The sequence below is a fragment of the Pongo abelii genome, chromosome 10 (genome assembly GCF_028885655.2).
Source record: "Pongo abelii isolate AG06213 chromosome 10, NHGRI_mPonAbe1-v2.0_pri, whole genome shotgun sequence".
In the NCBI taxonomy this organism is placed as follows: Eukaryota; Metazoa; Chordata; class Mammalia; order Primates; family Hominidae; genus Pongo; species Pongo abelii.
The window spans coordinates 30744295-30768917 of record NC_071995.2 but is presented as its reverse complement, the minus strand read 5'-3'; the positions used below and the strand labels follow the sequence as shown (position 1 = coordinate 30768917).

The 24623-nt window shown below is 39.0% G+C and overlaps 1 protein-coding gene across 1 annotated transcript in view; it reads left to right on the top strand.

Annotated features, from left to right (window-relative positions):
• The window catches only part of OVCH1 (ovochymase 1), a 59966-nt gene extending 40154 nt beyond the window's left edge, over window positions 1–19812 (top strand). Inside the window, exons 20-26 of the mRNA XM_024257454.2 lie at window positions 5806–5962; window positions 6276–6368; window positions 9654–9878; window positions 15698–15823; window positions 16822–16957; window positions 17604–17742; window positions 18877–19812. Of these exons, the coding sequence (XP_024113222.2) occupies window positions 5806–5962; window positions 6276–6368; window positions 9654–9878; window positions 15698–15823; window positions 16822–16957; window positions 17604–17739 (873 nt within the window). The 3' untranslated portion in view covers window positions 17740–17742; window positions 18877–19812. The remainder of the gene's footprint in view (window positions 1–5805; window positions 5963–6275; window positions 6369–9653; window positions 9879–15697; window positions 15824–16821; window positions 16958–17603; window positions 17743–18876) is intronic.
• Window positions 19813–24623: the final 4811 nt, after the last annotated feature.

Here is a 24623-nt window from a genome sequence, read left to right as displayed (position 1 = left end):
AGTCTGTTTTTATGCCAGTACTGTGCTGTTTTGGTTACTATAGCTTTGTAGTATAATTCGAAGTCAGGTAATGTGATCCTTCCAATTCTGTTCTTTTTGCTCAGGTTGGCTTGGTTATTCTGAGTCTTTTGTGGTTGCATATACATTTTGTGATTATTTTTTTCTATTTCTGTGAAGAATGCCATTGGTATTTTTTCTAACTTCTTTTCATCTACAAAGCTGTAGATCTCTATCTTCACAGAATAATATATGTCCTCAGCCACACTGATTTGCCTTCTAGCCTTCCAACTGGCCATGTCTTGCCTTAGAGCCTTAGCCCAGATATATCTTCTGCATAAAATGTTGTTCCTTCAGGTTTTTGGAAAGCCGGCTCCTTCTCATCCTTTATGTATCAGCTCAAATGTTATTGAAACTCCATACACATACATGCACATGTAAGCACACATATACCTACCTTTATTCTTTACCATTCACTCTGAGTATTTCCTTTATAGCTACTACTACCATCTTATTTGTTTATACTCTGTCATACTCGGTATGTCTGGCTCACAGCAGGCATTTAATAATTTTTTAATAAAAAATATTCATTTGTGGCCAGGTGCGGTGGCTCACGCCTGTAATCCCAGCACTTTAGGAGGCCAAGGTGGGCGGATCATGAGGTCAGGAGATCGAGACCATCCTGGCCAACATGGTGAAACCCTGTCTCTACTAAAAATACAAAAAATTAGCCGGGCTTGAGGGCACGCACCTGTAGTCCCAGCTACTCAGGAGGCTAAGGCAGGAGAATCGCTTGAAACCAGGAGGTGTAGCTTGCAGTGAGCCGAGATCACACCCCTGCACTCCAGCCTGGGAGACAGAGCAAGACTCTGTCTCACCAAAAAAAAAAAAAAAATTCATTTGTTTGCTGAATATTTACTATGGACTAGACCATATGATAGGCACTGGCAAAAAGAGATAAATTGAACAGGTTCCCTGTATCATGGAATGTTTGTAATTGCCTGAAAAATTATGTATTGGCTATGCATTGGTACTGAAAAAAATCAATGATTTAAAATAAAATACTTTACTGGATACATCAGACCATTGTCCAACTGGAAGGGGGTCTTAAGTATAATTGTTATGTGAAAAAATTAGGCCCAGAGGAAAGGTTAATTGTTCTACATTACAGACTAGCGACTGTATCTCTTTTTTTCCCAAATTAAGGTTTCTTCTGTCAAATTCTTTATATAAAGTAGATATTTCAAATATGTACCAGCAATTGCCGGGAGTGGTGGCTCATGCCTGTAATCCCAGCACTTTGGGAGGCCGAGGCAGGCAGATCACAAGGTCAGGAGATCGAGACCACGGTGAAACCCTGTCTCTACTAAAAAAATACAAAAAATTGGCCAGGCGTGGTGGCAAGCACCTGTAGTCCCAGCTACTCGGGAGGCTGAGGCAGGAGAATGGCGTGAACCCAGGAGGTGGAGCTTGCAGTGAGCCAAAATCACGCCACTGCACTCCAGTCTGGGTGATAGAGCGAGACTCTGTCTCAAAAAAAAAAATGTACCAGCAATTTATGTGCCATCAAATATGTACACAATTTATCTTACAAAAAGACAAATAAAGGACTTAGTTTGATCCTAAATACATTTGTGTCCATCCACTTCCTGCAAAAGACTTGATTAAAAATTGGAAAGCCTACCCTAAAAACATGAAAACCCTATGTATTAAGGCTTGCTTTGATACAACTAGTTTATAAAATTTCACTGTAAATTAAGCAAACATTTATTGTGGTAGGTTTCCTAGGATACAAAGTTGAATCAGATGCAATGCTTACCCTCAAATTGGGCACATGTTGTAAATAGAGACATAAACAAGGGCATGTATTGGGTGCTGCCATTGATTTTCACACTGAACCTCAAGAGACATGTAGAAGATGTTAGTGCTAATTAATAGATAAATGTGTGTGATGTACATATTTTGGTTCCCTTAATAACAATACCACTGTTTGTTCTCTTCAAAATCTCTTTCTGCTTATAATTTGTCAATTTAAACAATGCAAATATTGAGAGAAATAAGAGAGACGCTTCCACCTACGTGAGCTTCTTAGTCCTTGCGGGTAGTATTTTTTGCCTTTTGAAATGCATTTAATCATGACCAAAGTAGCCATATCTAAGAGAGTAGAAAAAATTAACCATAAGTTAAATTTCCATGTGTCTTTCCTTGAATTCAGTAATTATGTAAGCCAGATACTAGAGCAGTTTAAAGTAGTTCCATTAATGAACATTTATCAATTTGGTGGAAGGGAAAGAGCACTGAACTTTGGCAGGTGACATGGGCTCAGATTTTACTACTGCTACTGTGTCCAGAATTGGTGGGTTCTTGGTCTCACTGACTTCAAGAATGAAGCCGCGGACCCTTGCAGTGAGTGTTACAGTTCTTAAAGGCGGCGTGTCCGGAGTTTGTTCCTTCTGTTATTCGGATGTGTTCGGAGTTTCTTCCTTCTGGTGGGTTCGTGATCTTGCTGGCTCAGGAGTGAAGCTGCGGACTTTTGCGGTGAGTGTTACAGCTCTTAAGGCGGCGTGTCTGGAGTTGTTCATTCCTCCCAGTGGGTTCGTGGTCTCGCTGACTTCAGGAGTGAAGCTGCAGACCTTCGCGGTGAGTGTTACAGCTCATGAAGGCAGTGTGGACCCAAAGAGTGAGCAACAGCAAGATTTATTGCAAAGAGTGAAAGAACAAAGCTTCCACATTGTGGAAGGGGACCCAAGCAGGTTGCCACTAGTGGCTCGGCAGCCTGCTTTTATTCTCATATCTGGCCCCACCCACATCCTGCTGATTGGTCCATTTTACAGAGAGCCGATTGCTCTGTTTTACAGAGAGCTGACTGGTCCGTTTTGACAGGGTGCTGATTGGTACCTTTACAATCCCTGAGCTAGACGCAAAAGTTCTCTACTTCCCCACTAGATTAGCTAGATACAGAGTGTCAATTGGTGTATTTACAAACCCTGAGCTAGACACAGTGTGCTGATTGGTGTGTTTACAAACCTTGAGCTAGATACAGAGTGCTGATTGGTGTATTTACAATCCCTTAGCTAGACACAAAGGTTCTCCAAGTCCCCACCAGACTCAGGAGCCCAGCTGGCTTTACCCAGTGGATCCCGCACCAGGGCCAGCAGGTGGAGCTGCCTGCCAGTCTTGCACAGTGTGCCCACACTCCTCAGCACTTGGGCGGTCGATGGGACTGGGCGCTATGGAGCACGGGGCGGCACTCGTCGGGGAGGCTCAGGCTGCGCAGTAGCCCACGGGGAGCGGGGAGGTTCAGGCACAGTGGGCTATATATAGGTCCTGAGCCCTGCCCCACAGGGAGGCAGCTAAGGCCCGGTGAGAAGTCGAGCACAGTAGCTGCTGGCCCAGGTGCTAAGCCCCTTACTGCCTGGGGCTTGAGGGCCAGCAGGCCTCTCTAAGTGCGGGGCCCGCCGAGCCCACGCCCACCTGGAACTCGATGCGCAGCCCGGGTTCCCACCTGCGCCTCTCCCTCCACACCTCCCTGCAAGCTGAGGGAGCCCGCTCTGGCCTTGGCAAGCCCAGAAAGGGGCTCCCACGGTGCAGCCACGGGCTGAACGGCTCCTCAAGTGCGGCCAAAGTGGGAGCCCAGGCAGAGGAGGCGCCGAGAGTGAGCGAAGGCTGCAAGGGCTGCGAGCATGCTGTCACCTCTCACTACTACCTATGTGTGTGAAATGGGACAGGTCACTTATTTCTCTAATTGTAACTTTTCACATCTAATATTCTAGTAAGTTAAATTAGTTTGGCCCTTAAAAATCTTTGAAATTGTGTAACTTTGGTATCTGCCAGTAAGCCAAAATAAAATTGGAATACTAGAATTAGAATGAATACATTTTAATAGATTTAAATCAGCCTTTAACTTTTTTTCACCTCACCACCAACACCCTAGTTTCTCTGTGTATGTCATAATGTGTCCAGAATTTGTGGGTTCTTGGTCTCACTGACTTCAAAAATAAAGCCGCGGACCCTCGCGGTGAGTGTTACAGCTCTTAAGGTGGCGCATCTGGAGTTTGTTCCTTCTGATGTTCAGATGTGTTCGGAGTTCTTTCCTTCTGGTGGGTTCATGGTCTCGCTGGCTTCAGGAGTGAAGCTGCAGATCTTCGCGGTGAGTGTTACAGCTCATAAAAGCAGTGTGGACCCGAAGAGTGAGCAGTAGCAAGATTTATTGCAAAGAGTGAAAGAACAAAGCTTCCACAGTGTGGAAGGGGACCCCAGTGGGTTGCCACTGCTAGCTCGGGCACCCTGCTTTTATTCTTATCTGGCCCCACCCACATCCTGCTGATTGGTAGAGCCAAGTGGCCTGTTTTGACAGGGCGCTGATTGGTGTATTTACAATCCCTGAGCTAGATACAAAGGTTCTCCACCTCCCCATCAGATTAGTTAGATACAGAGTATCCACACAAAGGTTCTCCAAGGCCCCACCAGAGCAGCTAGATACAGAGTGTTGATTGGTGCACTCACAAACCCTGAGCTAGACACAGGGTGCTGATTGGTGTGTTTACAAACCTTGAGCTAGATACAGAGTGCCAATTGGTGTATTTACAATCCCTGAGCTAGACATAAAGGTTCTCCAAGGCCCCACCAGACTCAGGAGCCCAGCTGGCTTCACCCAGTGGATCCCGCACCAGGGCTGCAGGTGGAGCTACCTGCCAGTCCCGGGGCCCTGCGCCTGCGCTCCTCAGCCCTTGAGTGGTCGATGGGACTGGGTTCCGTGGAGCAGGGGGCGGTGCTCGTCCGGGAGGCTCAGGCCACACAGGAGCCCATGGAGGGGGGTGCTCAGGCATGGCGGGCTGTCGGTCCCAGCCCTGCCCCGCGGGGAGGCAGCTAAGGCCAGGCGAGAAATCTAGGGCAGCGCTGGTGGGCCGGCACTGCTGGAGGACCCAGTACACCCTCCGTAGCTGCTGGCCTGGGTGCTAAGCCCCTCATTGCCCCGGGGCCGGCAGGGCTGGCCCTCTGCTCCGAGTGCGGGGCCCTCCAAGCCCACGCCCACCTGGAACTCCAGCTGGCCCACAAGGGCAGCGCGCAGCCCCGGTTCTCGCTTGCGCCTCTCCCTCCACACCTCCCTGCAAGCTGAGGGAGCCGGCTCCAGCCTTGGCCAGCCCAGAAAGGGGCTCCCACAGTGCAGCGGTGGGCTGAAGGACTCCTCAAGTGCCACCAAAGTGGGAGCCCAGGCAGAGGAGGCACCAAGAGCGAGCGAGGGCTGTGAGGACTGCCAGCAGGCTGTCACCTCTCAATAACTCTACTCGATCTGATTAGATTGTGTCAAGAGTGACCAGTGATAGGGAAAACACTACATATAGAGGTTACCACCCAATGACCCTAACCCAATTTCCTTAAAAAAAAAGAAAAAAAAAAAACCAGGCAGCGCATTTCTTATAATGGATCCATTTGAGGCACTGTTCTAATTAAATTTTTATTTTAAAAGGATGCTTGAAATCTTAAATATTACAGTTTTACTAATTGATATAATTTAAAGACTATCTCCCTCCAATGGGGCTGGCAAGACTTAGTAATTGTTTTCTTATTATGTGAACTAAGCTTTATCTTCACCCTGGAATCAAATTACCACCTGATTGTTCATAAATTTTGTTTCCTTTTGCAAAACAGTGAATAGATAGTATGTAAAGACGGAAATTGACAAAACAAATCTTTAAGAAATTAAACACATTACAAATACATTATTGGTCATTCTTGTTCTAAAAATTGAAAGCAGGAGCTTCAGACTAAAGCAGTTTTCTAAAACATGTTTTCTTGGTGTTTCAGGGAGACTCTGGTGGGCCACTAGTATGTAGACATGAAAATGGTCCCTTTGTCCTCTATGGCATTGTCAGCTGGGGAGCTGGCTGTGTCCAGCCATGGAAGCCGGGTGTATTTGCCAGAGTGATGATCTTCTTGGACTGGATCCAATCAAAAATCAATGGTAAATTGTTTTCAAATGTTATTAAAACAATAACCTCTTTCTTTAGAGTGGGTTTGGGAACAGTGAGTGTGGTATAAATTAGCATGAAAGAGAAAACCATAGAGTAGAATTTCATTTAGTTACTAAACACACTAAAATGCAAGATTCTGCAAAATAAGTTCTCCCATGTGTAGTTAAACTGACTTTTCCTTAGGCTGCTTTAATCCTGCATTTGTTTCTTTTTTGTTTCTTTTGATAGTGGCTGCTTTGGTGCCCACTGTATTTTGTTCTCAGGCTTTCATCTTTGTTTTTAACATGTTCTCCCCAAATACAGGTCCTGCTTCACTTCAGACAAATAATAAATGCAAAACCTTAAAACAACAATTGCCACCACCCACACCTTCACCAGACAGTGCATCTTGGCCAGGTAATAAATGTTCACATTATCCCTTTAATACTTTCAGCCAGAATTTGGCAAAAAGCATTGTCTGTCTAGCTTTGCTAAATTTTCTGTGGAACAGTACAACCTCTGTGTTTTCCTTCTGGTTGGTAGTTTTAGCTGAAAGTGAGGAGAGTTGTTTTTTAGATTGTTGGAGATCATTCCTACCCCAAAGCTAGACCTGTTGCAGATTTTTAAAAAAATCTTGTGGTTGTAAACAAGTTCTTGAATATTGGAGAATTACATAGAATTATTTTAAGCTCTGAGTCTGAACAAAAGTCCTTCTATATGCAAGTATCTTGCCTAGGTAAAGACCCTGGGTATGAGATGACCAAGACTAGCATCAGCATTAGTATTTCTCTTCATTCTTCCACAGTTGCCACTGTCGGTTTGATAAAATAGAATTTTGATTTTTAGTCAAAACTAACAGCAACTGGAGGATTTGAAATCTCTAATAGACTTGTAGGAAGATGGAAGTTCTATTTTATTATCACTCTTGGTTTCCAAATGGTCAGTCTTTCTTTTGTTGCCCACATCTTCCCCAATACATTCAACCCCAGTAAACAACTAGTAAGAGTTTAAAGAAAATGTAAGATATAGAAGGTAGAATTGCAAGAGTGACGACTTTGAGTAGAAGAAAGAAGATGAGATCTAGTGTCCAAAAGGAGGGGATGGTCTTAGATAGGAGCAAAGTACACATCATCTGTAGTTAATGGATGGAAGGTAGGATCTTGAGGCACCGGTGCAGGTATGAGGTGTATGGGTGTAGATGGAGATTGGAGCCTGTGGAATTTCTCTTCTGATTGCTTCTTTTTCTTAGCAGATGAACAAAAAGAAGGGGTTGTTCAAGAAAGTTTGATTTTTAAGGGAAAAAAGGATGACATATTTCTCTAGAAAATGACATAGTGAACTAGAAAGATATAGTAGGATTGCTGGGTAGCATAAAGGCCCCCTGAGATGAATGATCATAAATTGAGAGAGCAAAATGCCCCAGTTAGCTTAGTTGTATGTTTTCCTCTGGATGCACTGAGGTAGATGCAGAGTAGGTAGAGTATAGATTTAATCAAAGTGGAGTGACCCCAAGTATGTGAAGGGTATAAGGGAATTCAGAGTGTATGTGAAGAAGTGGTTAAAATGATGGATCATTGGAATTTAGGATGGGTAAGGAGTGAAATAAGAATGAGAGATTTGTTTGGGACAAAAATAAGGTGGTAGGATAGGTAAATTATGAGTCCCAAAAGGTGGAAGGAGTATTAACGGAGGCTGAAAAGATGGAAGGTTGTGGTTGGAGAAAATGGTTCCTGAAACCAAGATAACAGAAGGCTTGGAGTTATTGCTATTGATCAAGTGTCTAGGGGCTGACCATAAGGATAAGTGGCTGAGGTCAGGTGGAAGACAAGATCATTGGAGGAAAATTGAGGAGCTGGGAAACTTCAGTGCTGGAATCATCATGTATATAGTGATTGAAATCGGAAAGAATTATGACAGGAAAAGTGTTGGAGAAAATGACCGCTAAAATCTTCCAGGAATGAGGAGTGGACCAAGGACCATTTGTCTGGCAAATGAGTCAAAGTCAAAGAGTCAAAGCTGGGGATACAGAGAGTTAGGTTAAAAGTAAATCTGGACTTGGGATTGAGACAGAGAACAGACTTGGGTCCAAGATCCTATAAACTATTGATTTCAATGGACTGAGTTAAATGAATGAATTCAGTGAGTGCCTAAATAGGTTAATCCATGTAAGGGATTTATAACAGGAAGGGTCTGACCTGAGATAAGGGTCCATAAATGGTGGTGACAGTGCCATCTAATGTATTTTTTGAATGACTTTATTCAGGCCATTAGAAAATGAACATTGTTAAAATGTAAAGAAAATGTTTCTTTTTTTAAATATGTTCAGAAATGGTTATGCATGCCAAAGAAGTTTGAAAGTTTTATATACAAAAAGGTGTTGCTTTGTTTTTATTCTGTGATTATTTTCAGAGACAAAATGTTAGGACCATGCCATATTTAACACCCACCCACTCCTGCTACTTACTTTTTACACTAGGGAATTAATGAATCTTAGCAATGGTTTCTTTCAATTGTTACTCCTATTTATAAAAAGTCTTGACTTGTTGGTAATTCATGGCTCTATGTGATTTCCAGTCAGATTTTTCATGGAAGATTCATAAAGAGAGGGAGAAAAACTAAAAAGATTAGAAAGACAGGTTGAGGCCAGACTCTGAAAGATCTTGCAAGCTGAACTACTTTAGTTGCTTTCAGCAGGAAAACAATTTGATTTTTTTTGTTTTATACACCATTCCCAGATGGTAGGGTGTGGTGAGGGAAGATTATAGACTGAAAAATCATTTAGTTTATTATTAAATCAAAATGGTAAATATCTGATTAGGTTCTTGTAGCCGTACAGATAAAAAAAGAGGACTAACAAAGAAATGACAGAGAACCAAACAATGGAATAGAATCCTAAGTTTTTGTAGCACTTCATTTCCCTTATTCTACTTTTCACCTCTACTGTTAATAAAAGCTTGTTTACGTACCTCCTCCTCAGTTACACTAGTAATTTCGCTAGGGCACAGCATGCATAATTATGTATTCACTAACACATACATTAAAATATGAACATAGAATATTTCATTTTTTAATTGCTCAGAAAGTTTTTGTCAAAGGAATAGACATAAAGGAAGAAGAGAGAGTTAAGGACGAAGCCCTGATGAGGACATAAGAGAAGCTTATTGCTGAGTCAGCGGGCCAGGGAAAAACTGGCACCCGAACTGCAGGAGGTATCCCAAAGGTCCGAAGGTGCCCTTGACTTAGCAAGCTGAAGAAGTGAGACATCTCAGTATATCCAGCAAATTATCTTTTTCATGACCTCAGTCACAAGCTCAAATGAATTTAATCATTTGTCCCAGCAAGTTCAGCTAATATAGTGAAGCTTTTAGGAACAGGTCTTCAGCTGCATCTCAAAGAAGGAAGAAAATGAAAACATGCTGGGTATAGAGAATGTGACCTACTGTCTATTTTCTAAGAAACTTTAAAAATTCATTTAAAACTGATTCAAAATAATTGTGATTTAAATTCTACCTCTATAATATCATTTCAAGAAAATAAGACACATTAAATAGAATGGTTTTTTAACAGAATAGTTTGTAACTGACAGTAACAAAGTCTTAATTTTCTCCTTGCGAGCCTAGATTTTTCAGTCTTGTGATAGAATCTGGTTTTTCTTTGCTTTATTTATGTTGGTCCCTGGTGCCTGTGTGTTCTGAATTGCAGGCTGTTGCTCTGAAGCAGAGCTAGAAAAGCCCAGAGGCTTTTTTCCCACTTCACGATATCTACTGGATTATAGAGGAAGACTGGAATGTTCTTGGGTGCTCAGAGTTTCACCAAGCAGTATGGCAAAATTTACCATTGAGTATCTGTCACTCCTGGGGTCTCCTGTGTGTCAAGACTCAGTTCTAATTATTTATGAAGAAAGACACAGTAAGAGAAAGATGGCAGGTAATCCTTCCTGGCATATAAACTTTGTGCTAGGAGTCTTGGTCCATGTAGGCAGCTTATGATCAGGAATGAGTCTGACTTGGTAATAATGTTACCAAAATGTTGATCCATGTAATAGGAATGCTTTTTCCCTTGTAAACACCCTTAATGTTTTCTTTATTATTATGATGATTATTATGATTATTATTATTATACTTTAAGTTCTGGGTTACATGTGCAGAACATGCAGGTTTGTTACAAAGGTATACACATGCGGTGGTGGTTTGCTGCACCCATAAGCCTGTCATCTACATTAGTTATTTCTCCCAGTGCTATCCCTCCCCTAGCCCCCCAGCCCCCAACAGGCCCCAGTGTGTGATGTTCCCCTCCCCGTGTCCATGTGTTCTCATTGTTCAACTCCCACTTATGAGTGAGAACATGCGGCGTTTGGTTTTCTGTTCTTGTGTTAGTTTGCTGAGAACTATGGTTTCCAGCTTCATCCATGTCCCTGTAAAGGACATAAACTTATCTTTTATTATAGCTGTATAATATAACATGGGGCATATGTGCCACGTTTTCTTTAACCAGTCTATCATTGATGGGCATTTGGGTTGATTCCAAGTGTTTGCTATTGTGAAGAGTGCTGCAATAAACATACATGTGCATGTGTCTTTATAGCAGAATGATTTATAATCCTTTGGGTATATACCCAGGAATGGGATCGCTGGGTCAAAAGGTATTTCTGGTTCTAGATCCTTGAGGAATTGCGACACTGTATTCTACAATGGTTGAACTAATTTACACTCCTACCAACAGTGTAAAAGCGTTTCTATTTTTCCACATCCTCTCCAGCATCTGTTGTTTCCTGACTTTTTAATAATTGCCATTCTAAGTGGAGTGAGATGGTATCTTATTGTGGTTTTAATTTTCATTTCTCTAATGACTAGTGATGTTGAGCTTTTTTTCAAATGTTTGTTGGCCACATAAATGCCATCTTTTGAGAAATGTCTGTTCATATCCTTTGCCCACTTTTTGATGGGATTATTTGTTTTTTTTCTTGTGAATTTGTTTAAGTTCCTTGTAGATTCTGGATATTAGCCCTTTGTCAGATGGGTAGATTGCAAAAATTTTCTCCCATTCTGTAGGTTGCCTGTTCACTCTGATGAGTTTCTTTTGCTGTACGGAAGCTCTTTAGTTTAATTAGATCCTATTTGTCAATTTTGACTTTTGTTGCCATTGCTTTTGGTGTTTCAGTCATGAAGTCCTTGCCCATGCCTATGTCCTAAATGGTATTGCCTAGGTTTTATTCTAGGGTTTTTATGGTTTTAGGTCTTACGTTTAAGTCTTTAATCCATCTTGCGTTAATTTTTGTATAAGATGTAAGGAAGGGGTCCAGTTTCAGTTTTCTGCATATGGCTAGCCAGTTTTCCCAGAGCCATTTATTAAATAGGGAATCCTTTCCCCATTGCTTGTTTTTGTCAGGTTTGTCAAAGATCAGATGGTTGTAGATGTGTGGCATTATTTCTGAGGCCTGTATTCTCTTCCGTTGGTCTATATATCTGTTTTGGTACCAGTATCATGCTGTTTTGGTTACTCTAGCCTTGCAATATAGTTTGAAATCAGGTAGTGTGATGCCTCCAGCTTTGTTCTTTTTGCTTAGGATTGTCTTGGCTATACAAGCTTATTTTTCAAAAGCATTTCTATACACCAATAACAGACAAACAGCCAAATCATGAGTGAACTCCCATTCACAATTGCTATAAAGATAATAAAATATCTAGGAATACAAGTTACACGGGATGTGAAGGACCTCTTCAAGGAGAACTACAAACCACTTCTCAAGGAAATAAGAGAGGACACAAACAAGTGGAAAAACATTCCATGGTCATGTATAGAAAGCATCAATATTGTGAAAATGGCCATACTGCCCAAAGTAATTTATAGATTCAATGCTATCCCCATCAAGCTACCATTGGCTTTCTTCACAGAATTAGAAAAAAAAAAAATCCTCAACATTTTCAAGTACTTTGAATTGAGAAAGCAAATATACTTAAGGTTGAGTGTGTGTGTGTGTGTGTGTGTGTGTAGGGAGGGGAGAAAAAAGGCAAGAGGGCTCAACTTCTTCAAACATAGTGGAACCATGCCAGAATGCTGGAAGAATATATATTGTAAAAGAGCAAGTCAGAAGATGGTTAAAAATAGAGCAGGGGAGGAAGGTGAATGAAAAAATAAAGCAAAATACATTAAAGGCTTTTAAAGCGGCAGGATTGAAAAGATCTGGTGAAAACATGCCTGCCCTCATTTTTAATTTCATGCACAGAGAAACCTGTTTTTGTTCAACAAAACAAATTTGCCTCCTGTTTGCACAGGTGTAATGAGAGCTTTTTGGCTTGCAGTAAGGAGGGAGGTGGGAGGTGATTGAAATAATTTGGTTAATGGGGAAATCTGGAAAGAAAATAAGTTTGTGTATGTCATTGTCCATGTGTGTGGTATATATTTATGCTTGATTCTGAAGTGCATAGAGGCCAGAGAAACTGCTCTGAGGGTGGGGTTGTTTTCTTAGGTTAAACTCTGAGAGATTAAATCACTGGGTTAGAAAGCAAAAATGTTTGCTTAAAGAATCTTTCTTTATGAGTACAATCTAATTTAGACTACAGTGACACAATTAATTAGCCTAACTGCTTGGCACATTTTCCCCCTAGCATCAGATCACCTCCTCCATCCCCCTTGATTAGAACTGCTCCAGGGCTTCTTGCAGCTAGAATAAAATTCACACTCCCTGGAAGACTGCCTCTCCATCAGCTCATGGGTTCCAATACCTCTCATTCTTACCTCGGGGCCATTGTCTATTCCCAGCACTTTGAAGAGCTCCTTCTCATCCTTGTGCCTCATGTCCTTCAATTCTTGATGGAATGTCACCTTCTTAATGAGACCAACCTTGACTGATGTAAGTTGCATCACGCCCCTGCCTCCAGACTTCTCAGTTCCCTTTTCTTAGAGCACTCATTATCTTCTAACACACGGGTCCCCAACCCCCGGGCCACAGACCAGTACCAACTCGTGGCCTGTTAGGAACTAGGCCACACAGCAGGAGGTGAACAACGGGCAAGCAATACCACCTGAGCTCTGCCTCCTGTTAGATCAGTGGCAGCATTAGATTCTCATAGGAATGTGAATTGCACATGCAAAGGATCTAGGATGCCTGTTCCTTATGATAATCTAATGCCTGATGATCTGAGATGGAACAGTTTCATCCCAAAACCATCCCTCCCACTGTTTGTGGAAAAATTGTCTCCCACGAACCCAGTTCCTGGTGCCAAAAAGTTTGAAGTCCCGGGTTAAAAGATTAGAATCTAACACATTATGATTTTTTCATGATTATGGCTTATCTGTGTCTTCCCTATTGAGTATGAGTTTCATGAAAGCTGGAATTTTTGCCTGTTTGTATCAAGAAGCCTCAGTGCCTAGAACAGTGCCCAACACATAGAACGCACTTCATAAATAAGTGAACAAGAGAATAGTCACCTCCTCAAAGAGGGCCTCTCAGTCTAAAGCAGCATCATCCATTCCTTCCCACAGTCATTGTCTGTTACATTGGCTTTCATTTCATCAGTAGCTTTGATCTCTCTATGAAACCATCTTCATTTACCTGACTAAAATGAAAGCTTCATGAGAGCAGAGACCTTGCTTTCTGTTCCTTTCTGTATACTTCCAAATGAGGTCAACACCTAGGGACTCGGAACATTTTCTTTTTCATGAATTTTTGCTGAGTTTGTTTTTTGCATGAAGTTAAATTACTCTTCAGAAAGACTAACTTAATTTTCACTGCCATTAGCAGTGCCTAGGATCTTCTTTCACCATGCCCAGAACCCAATATGTCAATTTAATAGGGAATTTTCCTTTAAAAATAATCATTAATGGAGATAATTTCTTTTATGCTTTTTTTTTTTGGTTTTAAGACTGTGTCTCCCTATTTTGCCCAGGCTGGCCTCAAACTCCTGGGCTCAAAAGATCCTCCTAGTTCAGCCTCCCAAATACCTGGCATGTGCTACTGTACCCAGCTTGTTTTTTAAAACTAATTGCCATTATCTTTTGTCCATTTTTTAAGTTTGAGTATTATTCTTTTTATTGCTTTATGAGCTTTATATACAAAGATATTTTTCCTTTGTCATGTTTATTCTTAATGCTTATTCTTAATGTTGTTATAAGTTTATTCTTAATGCTTTCCTTTGTCATTAATTTATTCCTAATGCTTATTCTTAGTATCGTCATTTGCTTTTGTGTTATTATGTTAATGTAAAAATTTTTTAATTTAGTTGTTTAAATGTATCCATACATGTCTTTGATCTTTGATTTTTATCTCATTGCTTTCATGCTTAAAAATTTATTCCCCATTCTGAGGTCAGAATTTTTAATTAAAAAAAAAACTTTTAAAATCATGCTGAAATATATTTTCTCATATGGTAAAGTGACTCTATACCTGCTTCCGTTTTTAAAAAAAGTCTTTTCTTCCCAATTGATAGCACTATTTCTATAATATACTATATTATTATACAGAGAGACACATTTTCTGGGGAAACTTGCCTTTATCATTATTGCCTATTGAAAACCCTGCTTGACTTCATTGTAGATTACCTGAGGAATCCCTATAATTTTCCAACCTAGCATTTCTTTAATTTTTGAAATTGTCAGCTTGAGCTTTGTGGAATTGTTCTGTCCCTTCAGATTATATCTAGGAGAACAGCAAACCGTAATGGAAATGTTATTCTTTACTTAAATTGTATAGCATTCTTTACCATAAAATGCTATATTTCTCCCTGTTAAAGGTAGCAATACATTTAAAAGTTACATTCACTTCTATTTGCTACAAATAAATATTAAGTCATTCTTCAAATAGTATTTCACCATCGTATACTTTAAAATGCCAATGAATGCTTTTTCTTCTTTTCTCTTTCTTGGCTCTAATCCCTTCCCTCCTTTCATCCCTACAAGTATTTGTGAAGAACCTACTATGGGCCACGGACTGAGTCATCTTGGTTCTGAGGATTCAGTAGTGGAAAAAATAAAATTTTCTGCCCTTATCAAGCTTATATTCTAGCAGGGAGAAAACACATAATAAGATAAAATATACGCTATCTTAAATGGAAGAACTAAGGAAGAAAAAATGAAGTGGGAAAGGAGAAAAGAAGTATCTGGGATGTCGGTGCCACCTAGTTGTATGTAGTACAATCAGCAGATATCTTTCTGAGCAGGTGACATTTAAATAAATGTTAAAAAATGATACTGAATTATTCTTAATGTAAAAGAGTTTGATCCTAAGAAACTCACAGGTTCTTTCCACACATGCTTAATCAGCCCTCTGAATCATTTTAGAATTATGATTATAATTTTCCCTTCTATCTTTGACTTAGGTTCTCAAAGCAATCAATAAAAGACTAACTATAGGGAAATAATAAATTTTCAGGTACAAAATGTTTTCCATCATAGATCTTCATGGTGAGGTATTTTTAATAAGTAGGTTACTTTTCTAGGAGAAAAAGGTCACATCAGTCATTTTAAAGATAAAATAATTTGCTACCTACTGTCCTTCAGGAAGCACTGCAACATAGTAGATAATGACGGATATTGGATACATGGACCCAAGTTGAAGATCCTAGCTTCCCACCCCACTAGTTTGTGGCATTGAGTGAGTCACTTATGTTCTGGAGTCCTGTTTCATCATTTTACAGAATGGAATCAATTCCTACCTCGTGGGTTAAATTAATTGCTCTGCCTAAAATATAGAAACTGCTGTAAAATTTTCATTCTTATTTTTTACTAGAGTTCACTTTTTAACCTAGGTGGATTACATGGGAGAAGACTTTACTCAATGACTTTCATGAGTCCTGGACCGCTGGTGAGGGTGACATTCCATGCCCTTGTACAAGGTGCATTTGGCATAAGCTATATTGTCTTGAAAGTCCTAGGTATGTTTGGTTATTTTATAAACTTGTAAAGGCTAAAGAAATCAATATTACTCTATTTAGGAATATTTCCAAACATATACAACATTTTGAAAGAAATTATGTTTCTGTGGGGAAATGAGTATATGTTTGAAAGGAAAATCTACTTAAGTCACCTAAGATTTGATCAGATCCAAAAGGGAAACCGCTCAATGGATAACTTGATTAAATTGTATGTGATTTCTGAAAATGGCTAAGATATGTTGTTTGCAAGATAACTTTTGTCTGTGGTTGCAATTTTATACCACAAAGAATGTTTTCTGCAGCTGTAATTCTTGTGGCTCAGAAGATTTGGGCTCTAAATCTTAGATGGCTGATTAGCTCTGGACAATTTATTATCTCTGATTAGAATTTTCTTTGTAGTGATATAATAAAAGATTAGAGTAAGTTTTGAAAACAAACTACACAAATATTAGATTCTAGCATTATAAGTGTAAACACTGTAATTCAGAATTGTCAGATTGAACTTTAGAAAATGTAATTAGTGAGACTTTTTTTTTTTCTTGATGTAGACAACTGAAAGCTAGTTTCCCCCCTTGGCACCTAAAAGCATTGCTGAGAATATGTTTTTCTAGACCTGTGTATACTGCATATTTGGAAAAGGTTAAATAAGTAATAAAGCATTTATATCATATGAAAGTTTTCTCTTGGAAGAATATATTAAGAATACTGCTTTCAGATGGAATTAGGCAGTTAACAGTTATTATCTATAGCTGTGTCCTATAATCTTCCATAGACCCTAGGCTATGTCAGAGATCATTCTGAGAGATGTGTTTGTTTCCTATACCTTTTGAATATTTAAGATGGAGAAAATTTTCAGTGAAACCAACCACCTCCTAATAATTACTTGTTTTCCCAGGACAATTAGGGAAGAGAGCTGTTTACCTTGATCTGAAAAGGCATATAGAACGCCCGTTAAAAATTGGTTTTATTCTCATTTTCTCTTCTTCCTGTTCTTTTAGGTCCAAAGGACAGTAAAATAACCAGACTTTCCCAAAGTTCAAACAGAGAGCACTTGGTCCCTTGTGAGGATGTTCTTCTGACGAAGCCAGAAGGGATCATGCAGATCCCAAGAAATTCTCACAGAACTACTATGGGGTAAGGAAGGAATGATTATTATAATGGAAGAAGTGTGTGGAAAAAATTGCTTGACTGACATCAGCACTTGGTATTTGCTTAAAACATTATTCTTCACCTTTTTTCCATAAAGAATAGACTCTGAGGTAACCCCTAATCTATGGCCTTTAATATGGAAACAAAACAAAACAAAACCTAAGAATGTTCTTGTTTATAAATTGTACTTTCTCAACAAAATAGACCATGTATTAGCAAAGTGAAAAGTCAAATCTCTACAAAGAATGTTGGAGGCTGATATAATGTATGTAAAATATTTGGGCACATAGTAGATACTTAATAAATGATGTGTGGGAGTTTTGGGCAAATTTTGGCACATATAGGTCCTTCAGTTCTTAAAAATTTTCAATCAGAACTTAAAACAATACACACAGTTGGTCAGCCATTCCTAGTGTCTGAACTTTACAAATTTTGGCAAATTACATATTAGATAATAAAGTTGATATAATTTAAAGTACAAATCTTTCTCTCTCACAACCGTAAGGAAACAGACACAAAAAATAAGGCTCACTGGGGGTCAATAACATTGATGCATTAATTTCTGAGCAAAATAACTAACAATATATTCTGTTTAGAAATAATTTCTGACTTTGTTTCATCTATGCCATAGTTGCCAATGGAGGTTAGTAGCCCTTTTAAATCACGTCATTCAGCTTAATATTATTAACTTCCCGATGAAGCCAACAACTTTGGTCTGTCATGGTCATCTGCATGTTTACGAAGGATTTGGACCAGGAAAAAATTAATAGGTAACTGATTTCCCATGAATCACTGTTCTACTGATTTTTCTCTGATGAAACATGTTTAGATTGTTTTATATTCAGTATGTGGCTTACATGTGACATACACTAGTCTCTTCTAGGATGTTGAAATAGACTTACTGTTAAACTTGTGCCAGATTTAAAATTAAGATATAAAATCTTCTCAGGTTTAGTTAAAAACAAAGTCCAACAATGTTTCTTACATGGATCATACCTAGATTAAAATTGCTCAGAAATACTAAAAATAAAGAATGAATGAAGCAGTTTTAGACAAAAATACAAGAAAATTAAGACTATAAAATTAATAAGGCAAAATAATCACAGCAAAAGGTATTACATGAATTTATCAACTGGTAGTAGTTAGAAGCCTGGTTACTGTAATTTAAACTCATTATTTTCAAAGAGAAATGCAGACACACTGCTAGTTCAACAATTGAACTCCACCAGCACTAAGGGTACTTCAATTATTTTGGCTTTTCCTAATGGTTGCATAATGGCTATTTCAGTTCTCATCATTACATTGATGAAAGAAGGGACAGGGAGGATTATCCCTATCAGGAAAGCAAACATGTTTCCAAGAATCCTGTAGCAGACTTAAATCTCTGGCCAGAATTGTCACATGGCCATGCCTGACCAGAAGGTGACTAAAGAGAAGGGAAATGGAAAAGGATTTTGGGTGGTCAACCAACATTTCTGGACACCATGGGATATAGAATTCCAGAGTTGTGAAATCTGATGGTTCTGCGTCCATATCTCAATTCTACCACATACTAGTTCATTGACTTTGGGAATTATCTCAAATCTTCCTAAGACTCAGTTTCCTCATTTGTGAGAGGAAACACCCCACCACCATGCACACTATGGTCTATGAATTCCCAGTTTACTTAATCAAGGATACCAATGTGTGATGAAGTAAAAGCCCAGAGAAAGAGGATGTATGGCTTTTTGCTGGCCTTTGCCTTCCTAAGAAGGGCCCAGATTCAAGTGTCACTCTCCATGCAGATAGGGTCCTCTCAGAGTGGGTAAAAAAGCCAATTGCTAAGCTGCTGTCTTATTTATTCTTCAGATTTACAATACCATCCTAGAAGTAAGTGCATTAAGAATATTTGTGTTTCTATTTAGGAGAATGTTAATGAGCACTGAGCTTTCTTGGCTCCTAAGCCAATTCAGCACCAAGAAGACCACAGCTTCTTGTGGGGAGACTGCAGTATCTATGAAAATGATGTATACTTCTATCTTTCTTGCCCTACAGAACACCTGTTACCATGCACTGCCTCATGAGGTTGTTTTGAGAATTAAATAAGAGAAGGCATGTTAATCAATACTAAGAAACCAAGCTTGTGTTTTACTTGGATTAGAAATATCTATCATGATTCCTGTTCTTAAAATTGTGCTGCTTGGAGGAGAAGTTTAGACTGTCTCCCCATTGCCTCTTCTGTGGGTGAAAGGGCACACAAAGATTGGAAAAACAAAGAAATAAAGAAGGGGACAGAGAAGGAAGAGTACATTAGCAATGTCAATTATTACTTATAATGTTAATCAACTGTATATCTGTTCTTTACTTAGAATTAATTCATAAAACATACTATTTTCTATTTCCTTCTCCCCAAAAGTTTTATGACTCTATTTCAATTTCTCTAAATAAGGTTTACAAGCTCTGGGGTATAGGGAAGGAAAAAAAATATTTCTCTTCTACCCATCTATCCAGAGGAACAAATCCTGTGATCAGAAGTTTAGAACTTATAGTCCAACCTCTGGGTAGGGGAGAGGGACTGGAAATTGACTTAATCAGCAGTTGCCAATGATGTGATTGATCATGTCTATGTAATGAAGCCCTCATAAAACCCCAAAAGGAGAGTTCATAAAGTTGGGTTGCTGAACACACGGAGGGTGCTGGGAGGATGGTATACCCAGAAAGAACATTGAAGCTCTGTGCCCAGTCTCCATATCTTGTCCTATACATCTTTCATTTGACTGTTCCTGAATTATATCCTTTGTAATAAATAGGTAAACACAAGTAAAGTGTTTCCCTGAATTTTGTGAGTTGTTTTAGTAAATTATCAAACCTGAGGAGGGGATCATGGGAACCTCTGATTTATTGCTGGGCAGTCAGTAGCACATGTGACAACTTGGACTTGCAATTGGCATCTGAAGTGGGGAGTGAGGGCAGTCTTGTGAGCTCACAGGTTAAGTGAGCTCTTAACCTGTGCAGTCCGTGCTAACCCAAGGTAGATAATGTCAGAGTGGAATTGAATTGTAAGATACCCAGTTGTTGTGGGGGGAAAAAATCCCATACATCTGGCGTGAGAGGTGAAGTACCGAGAGTAGCAGTAGTTGTAGTAGAGATAGAGATTTTTCCTTTAGTTGGTGTAGAGAAGTTTGTTTTTTGTTTTTTGCTTTTTTTTTTTTTTTTTTCTCAGACCATCTTAGCTTCATTCGCTGGAACTCTGGCAATGATACTGACAAGAGACATATTAAAAAGAGAAAAACTGAATTTTATTAACACATATATCATGCATATATGGGAAAATTCAGTGGTGAGTAACTCAAAGAGGTGATTAGAACTTGGGCTTATATAACATCTTAACAAAAGAACAATAAATAAGTGACAAAATAAAGGAAAAGGACTTTGAGCTTCTAAAGGCAAAGGACTTTGAGCTTCTAGGGGTGGCATATTGTAGGAAGGTGAATATATTGGGGACAGTTGTAGAAAATAAAAGTTACTTTAGAAAGATTTGTTATGTAGATTCTTCTGGTGCCGTCTCTGGGCTGATAAGAGTCGAGATTTGTCTCTAATTAAGAATTGTTCTGCCCTTCCTAGTGGAGATAGTGGGAGGGCAGAGAGTTTTCCTTCTGTCTACATTTTATTTTCAATTGCTTTCTGCTGAAAATAACCCTTGTGCCAGGGTGGTATACTCTCAACCACCTCTGGGCTAAGTCAATGCTTGACCTCAGCAGATTATTTGATGAACGTTTGACAGAACCAAATAGGATTTATCCCAAGAACACAAGGAAAATTGAATATTAAAATGTATTATATATTAAGATTTTCTGTTGTAAATTAGAAAAAATAGATACAAATTATATAGCAATTATAATCTTAAAACCATAGCAGTAAAATGTAGAAGATATAAGGGAAAAATTACTTCAATTACATTTAGTAATAAAAGCCATATGATAACTAGGAATAACCCTAAAATTTGAGATTTATTGTTCAAACTGTGAAACTTTATTAAGGTGCCTGTGTGGGCACACAAATACATACAAACACACAAAGATTTGCATAGATAAAAGTACCATGTTCCAAAACTGAAAGATATAACTCATATTAATTCAACACAAATTAATTAAAAAATATATTTTCCAACTAAATCCCAATGGAATTTTTTTTCTGGAGGGATGAAGAGGAAATTAACTCCAAAGTTTATCCTGTAAATTAAATAGCACTAGCTGAAAATCTCTTGGGGAAAGAATGGCCAAATGGTTAAGGTAGAATTGCTCTATCAGATATTAAAGTATACTTTAAAACAATGGTAATTAAAACTATCAGAAGAAACATGTGATTGAAAATAGATTAGAAGGGGCCCTAGAAAATTTAAGACCATTGTATGTGGTTAATTTGGCATTACCACTCAGAAAATGTATAAAATTATTCTTCACATTACACGATAGCTGATAAAGGAGTTAGTTTACCTAAGGCATTAAAAGTGGAAAATATTGGTAGTTAACCATATGGAGAAGGACTTTCTCATATAAAAGTAGTAGAAGAAAACAAATTAATAAGTTCCTGTGTAATTAAAAACTCTTCTGCATCCACAGAAACAAAACTAAAAAGCAAATACATGGGATTTTCAACTACGCTGAGAAAAGTCTGAAGTAATTAATATAAGAAGTGTTTACAGATCAATAATAGAAAAGCTAAAATCTGTAAAATAAATTTATAGGCCCTAGATACCTTTGACTTAGTCTTGATTAAAGTTAAACCAGAGAGCCTGTGCCTTCTGTTTTCCACTTATTTTTCAAAAGAATGACACACTGTTGACCCAAGTGCTTTTGAGAACACAAAACACAGGATTAACCATTAGCCTCTTTTGATAGATAAGAAAGGTTACTGAATATTTACATACCAGTTACTACACAATCTAAATTAAATCTCTTGTTTCTTGTCACAATGAAATTGATCCTTTGGCCATCTCTTTACTAAAGAAGGCAGGGTTTTCCTGTAATCATGGAAAGCCTACTAGTTCTTAGGATCCTTGATTTGAAACCTTGAAAACTATGAGTGCTATAGCAAACTACATTTACTAGAATGTTTGTTTCAGAAAATATTGTGTATGATCAGTTAAACTTAGAGATGGTTTTGAAGCGAATTATCACCCTTATGATAATTCACCCATGACTATGACCATCTTGATCTACCTCTAGTTAACTCGAGTATTAAACACTGAGGGATTTTCTTTAGAATTAGAGGATTCATAATATTAAAAAATTATTAAGTACAATAAATAAGGGTCTAACCAATTTCAAATTACAATTCAGAATCACTGTTGTCCATGATATACACTAATTTTAAAAATGACAAATTAAGAGATGAAGCCAGCTGGGCTTCTGGATTGGGTGGGGACTTGGATAACTTTTCTGTCTAGCTAAAGGATTGTAAACACACCAATCGGCATTCTGTGTCTAGCTAAAGGTTTGTAAATGCACCAATCAGCACTCTGTAAAGACGCACCAATCAGCGCTCTGTGTCTAGATAAAGGTTTGTAAACGCACCAATCAGCGCGCTGTAAAGATGCACCAATCAATACTCTGTGTCTAGCTAAAGGTTTGTAAACTCACCAATCAGCACTCTGTAAAAATGCACCAATCAGCGCTCTGTATCGAGCTAAAGGTTTGTAAATGCACCAATCAGCACTCCGTAAAAACGGACTAGTCAGCACTCTGTAAAACGGACCAATCAGCACTCTGTAAAATGGACCAATCAGCAGGACGTGGGTGGGGCCAGATAAGGGAATAAAAGCTGGCCATCTGAGCCAGCAGCAGCAACCCACTTGAGTCACCTTCCACGCTGTGGAAGCTTTGTTCTTTCGCTCTTCACAATAAATCTTGCTGCTGCTCACTCTTTGGGTCCGCACTATCTCTATGAGCTGTAACACTCACCACGAGGGTCTGCAGCTTCACTCATGAAGTCAGTGAGACCACAAACCCACCGGGAGGAACAAACAGCTCTGGATGCGCCACCTTGGAGAGCTGTAACACTCAACTGTGAAGGTCTGTGGCTTCACTCCTGAAGTCAGCAAGACCACGAACCCACCAGAAGGAAGAAACTCTGGACACACCACCTTTAAGAGCTGTAACACTCGCTGCAAATGTCTGCAGCTTCATTCTTGAAGTCAGCAAAACCAAGAACCCACCGGAAGGAATAAATTCTGGGCACAAAATGAGCTGAGTGAGAAATTTATAGACAAATACATAAATAAAAAACGTAATGTTTGGCCTTTTTAAAACAAATGAGAAAATTTAACCGGTAAATTGACAACAATTTTGAAGAATGATTATACTTGTCAAATGTTATATAACATGTATTTTCATCTCACTGAGGTATAACTTGGAGTATGTTTTCTAGAGAAATATTTTTCAAAACTAAGTTCATAAAGTTGTACTGGGTGTCTACTTTTAGCTATACTTATATTATTAAAATATGCTTTATGTATGTGCAGAGATGTTAACACAGTAGATTCATTCAGCATTTTTATAGTGGCCAAAATGGAAAATAGTCTAAATCTTAGTCTAAATAATTAAGAAAAATATAATATAAATTATAAATTTATGCAGCCATTAAATAAAGTATTGTCACATAATTTTTAAAATAAAACACCCTACATGTCATATTGAGTGAGAAAATCAGGATGAACTATATAATTCAAATTTGTTTAAAAAGTAAATGAAATACAGGTCTAAAAAGGTCAATATGTTTAATTGGACATCTTTAGATTATAAGATTATGAGTAATTTTTTTGAAATTCTCTAAATTTTTCCCAGTGAGTAAACATTTCTAATTTTATGGCTATAAATAGGGAAAAGAAGGAGGAAAAATATGTCTTGTTCTACAAGCTGAAATGGATTCATAGTAAAGCAGTTACAGGGAGCTTCATGACCGTATTCAAACCATTTAGCAGCCTGCCTCACAAGAGAGGGAACCAGATGAGATTACATCATCTTCTGAAGGGTGCTTTAGAAATCTTAGGGTAGTGGGAGGTTGAAGGAAGCTGCTACTACCAATGCCCTTTTTAAGTCACAGGGGGCCTCTGGGTGCGGTAGCTCACGCCTGTAATCCCAGCACTTTGAGAGGCCAAGGTGGGCGGATCACGAGGTCAGGAGATCGAGACCATCCTGGCTAACACAGTGAAACCCTGTCTCTACTAAAAATACAAAAAATTAGCTGGGCGCCTGTAGTCCCAGCTACTCGGGAGGCTGAGGCAGGAGAATGGCATGAACCCAGGAGGGGGAGCTTGCAGTGAGCCGAGATCGCGCCACTGCACTCCAGCCTGGATGACAGAGCAAGACTCCATCTCAAAAAAAAAAGTTGTTTTTAAGAGACGGGTTCTTGCTATGTTGTCTAGGCTCAAGTGCAGTGACTATTCATAAATATGATCATAGTGTATTACAGCCTTGAACTCCTGGGCTCAAGCAATCCTGTTCCTCAGACTCCCCAGTAGCTGGGACTACAGGCTCACACCACGGGTCTGGCTCTTTTAAGAAATATTGTCTAAAATGTTTCATTTTGACCAACTAATGGATTTGACTTGTGTGGCAATTACTGCAACTTGCCTGCTATAAATTTGGCCACTGTGGATAAATGAAGGTTA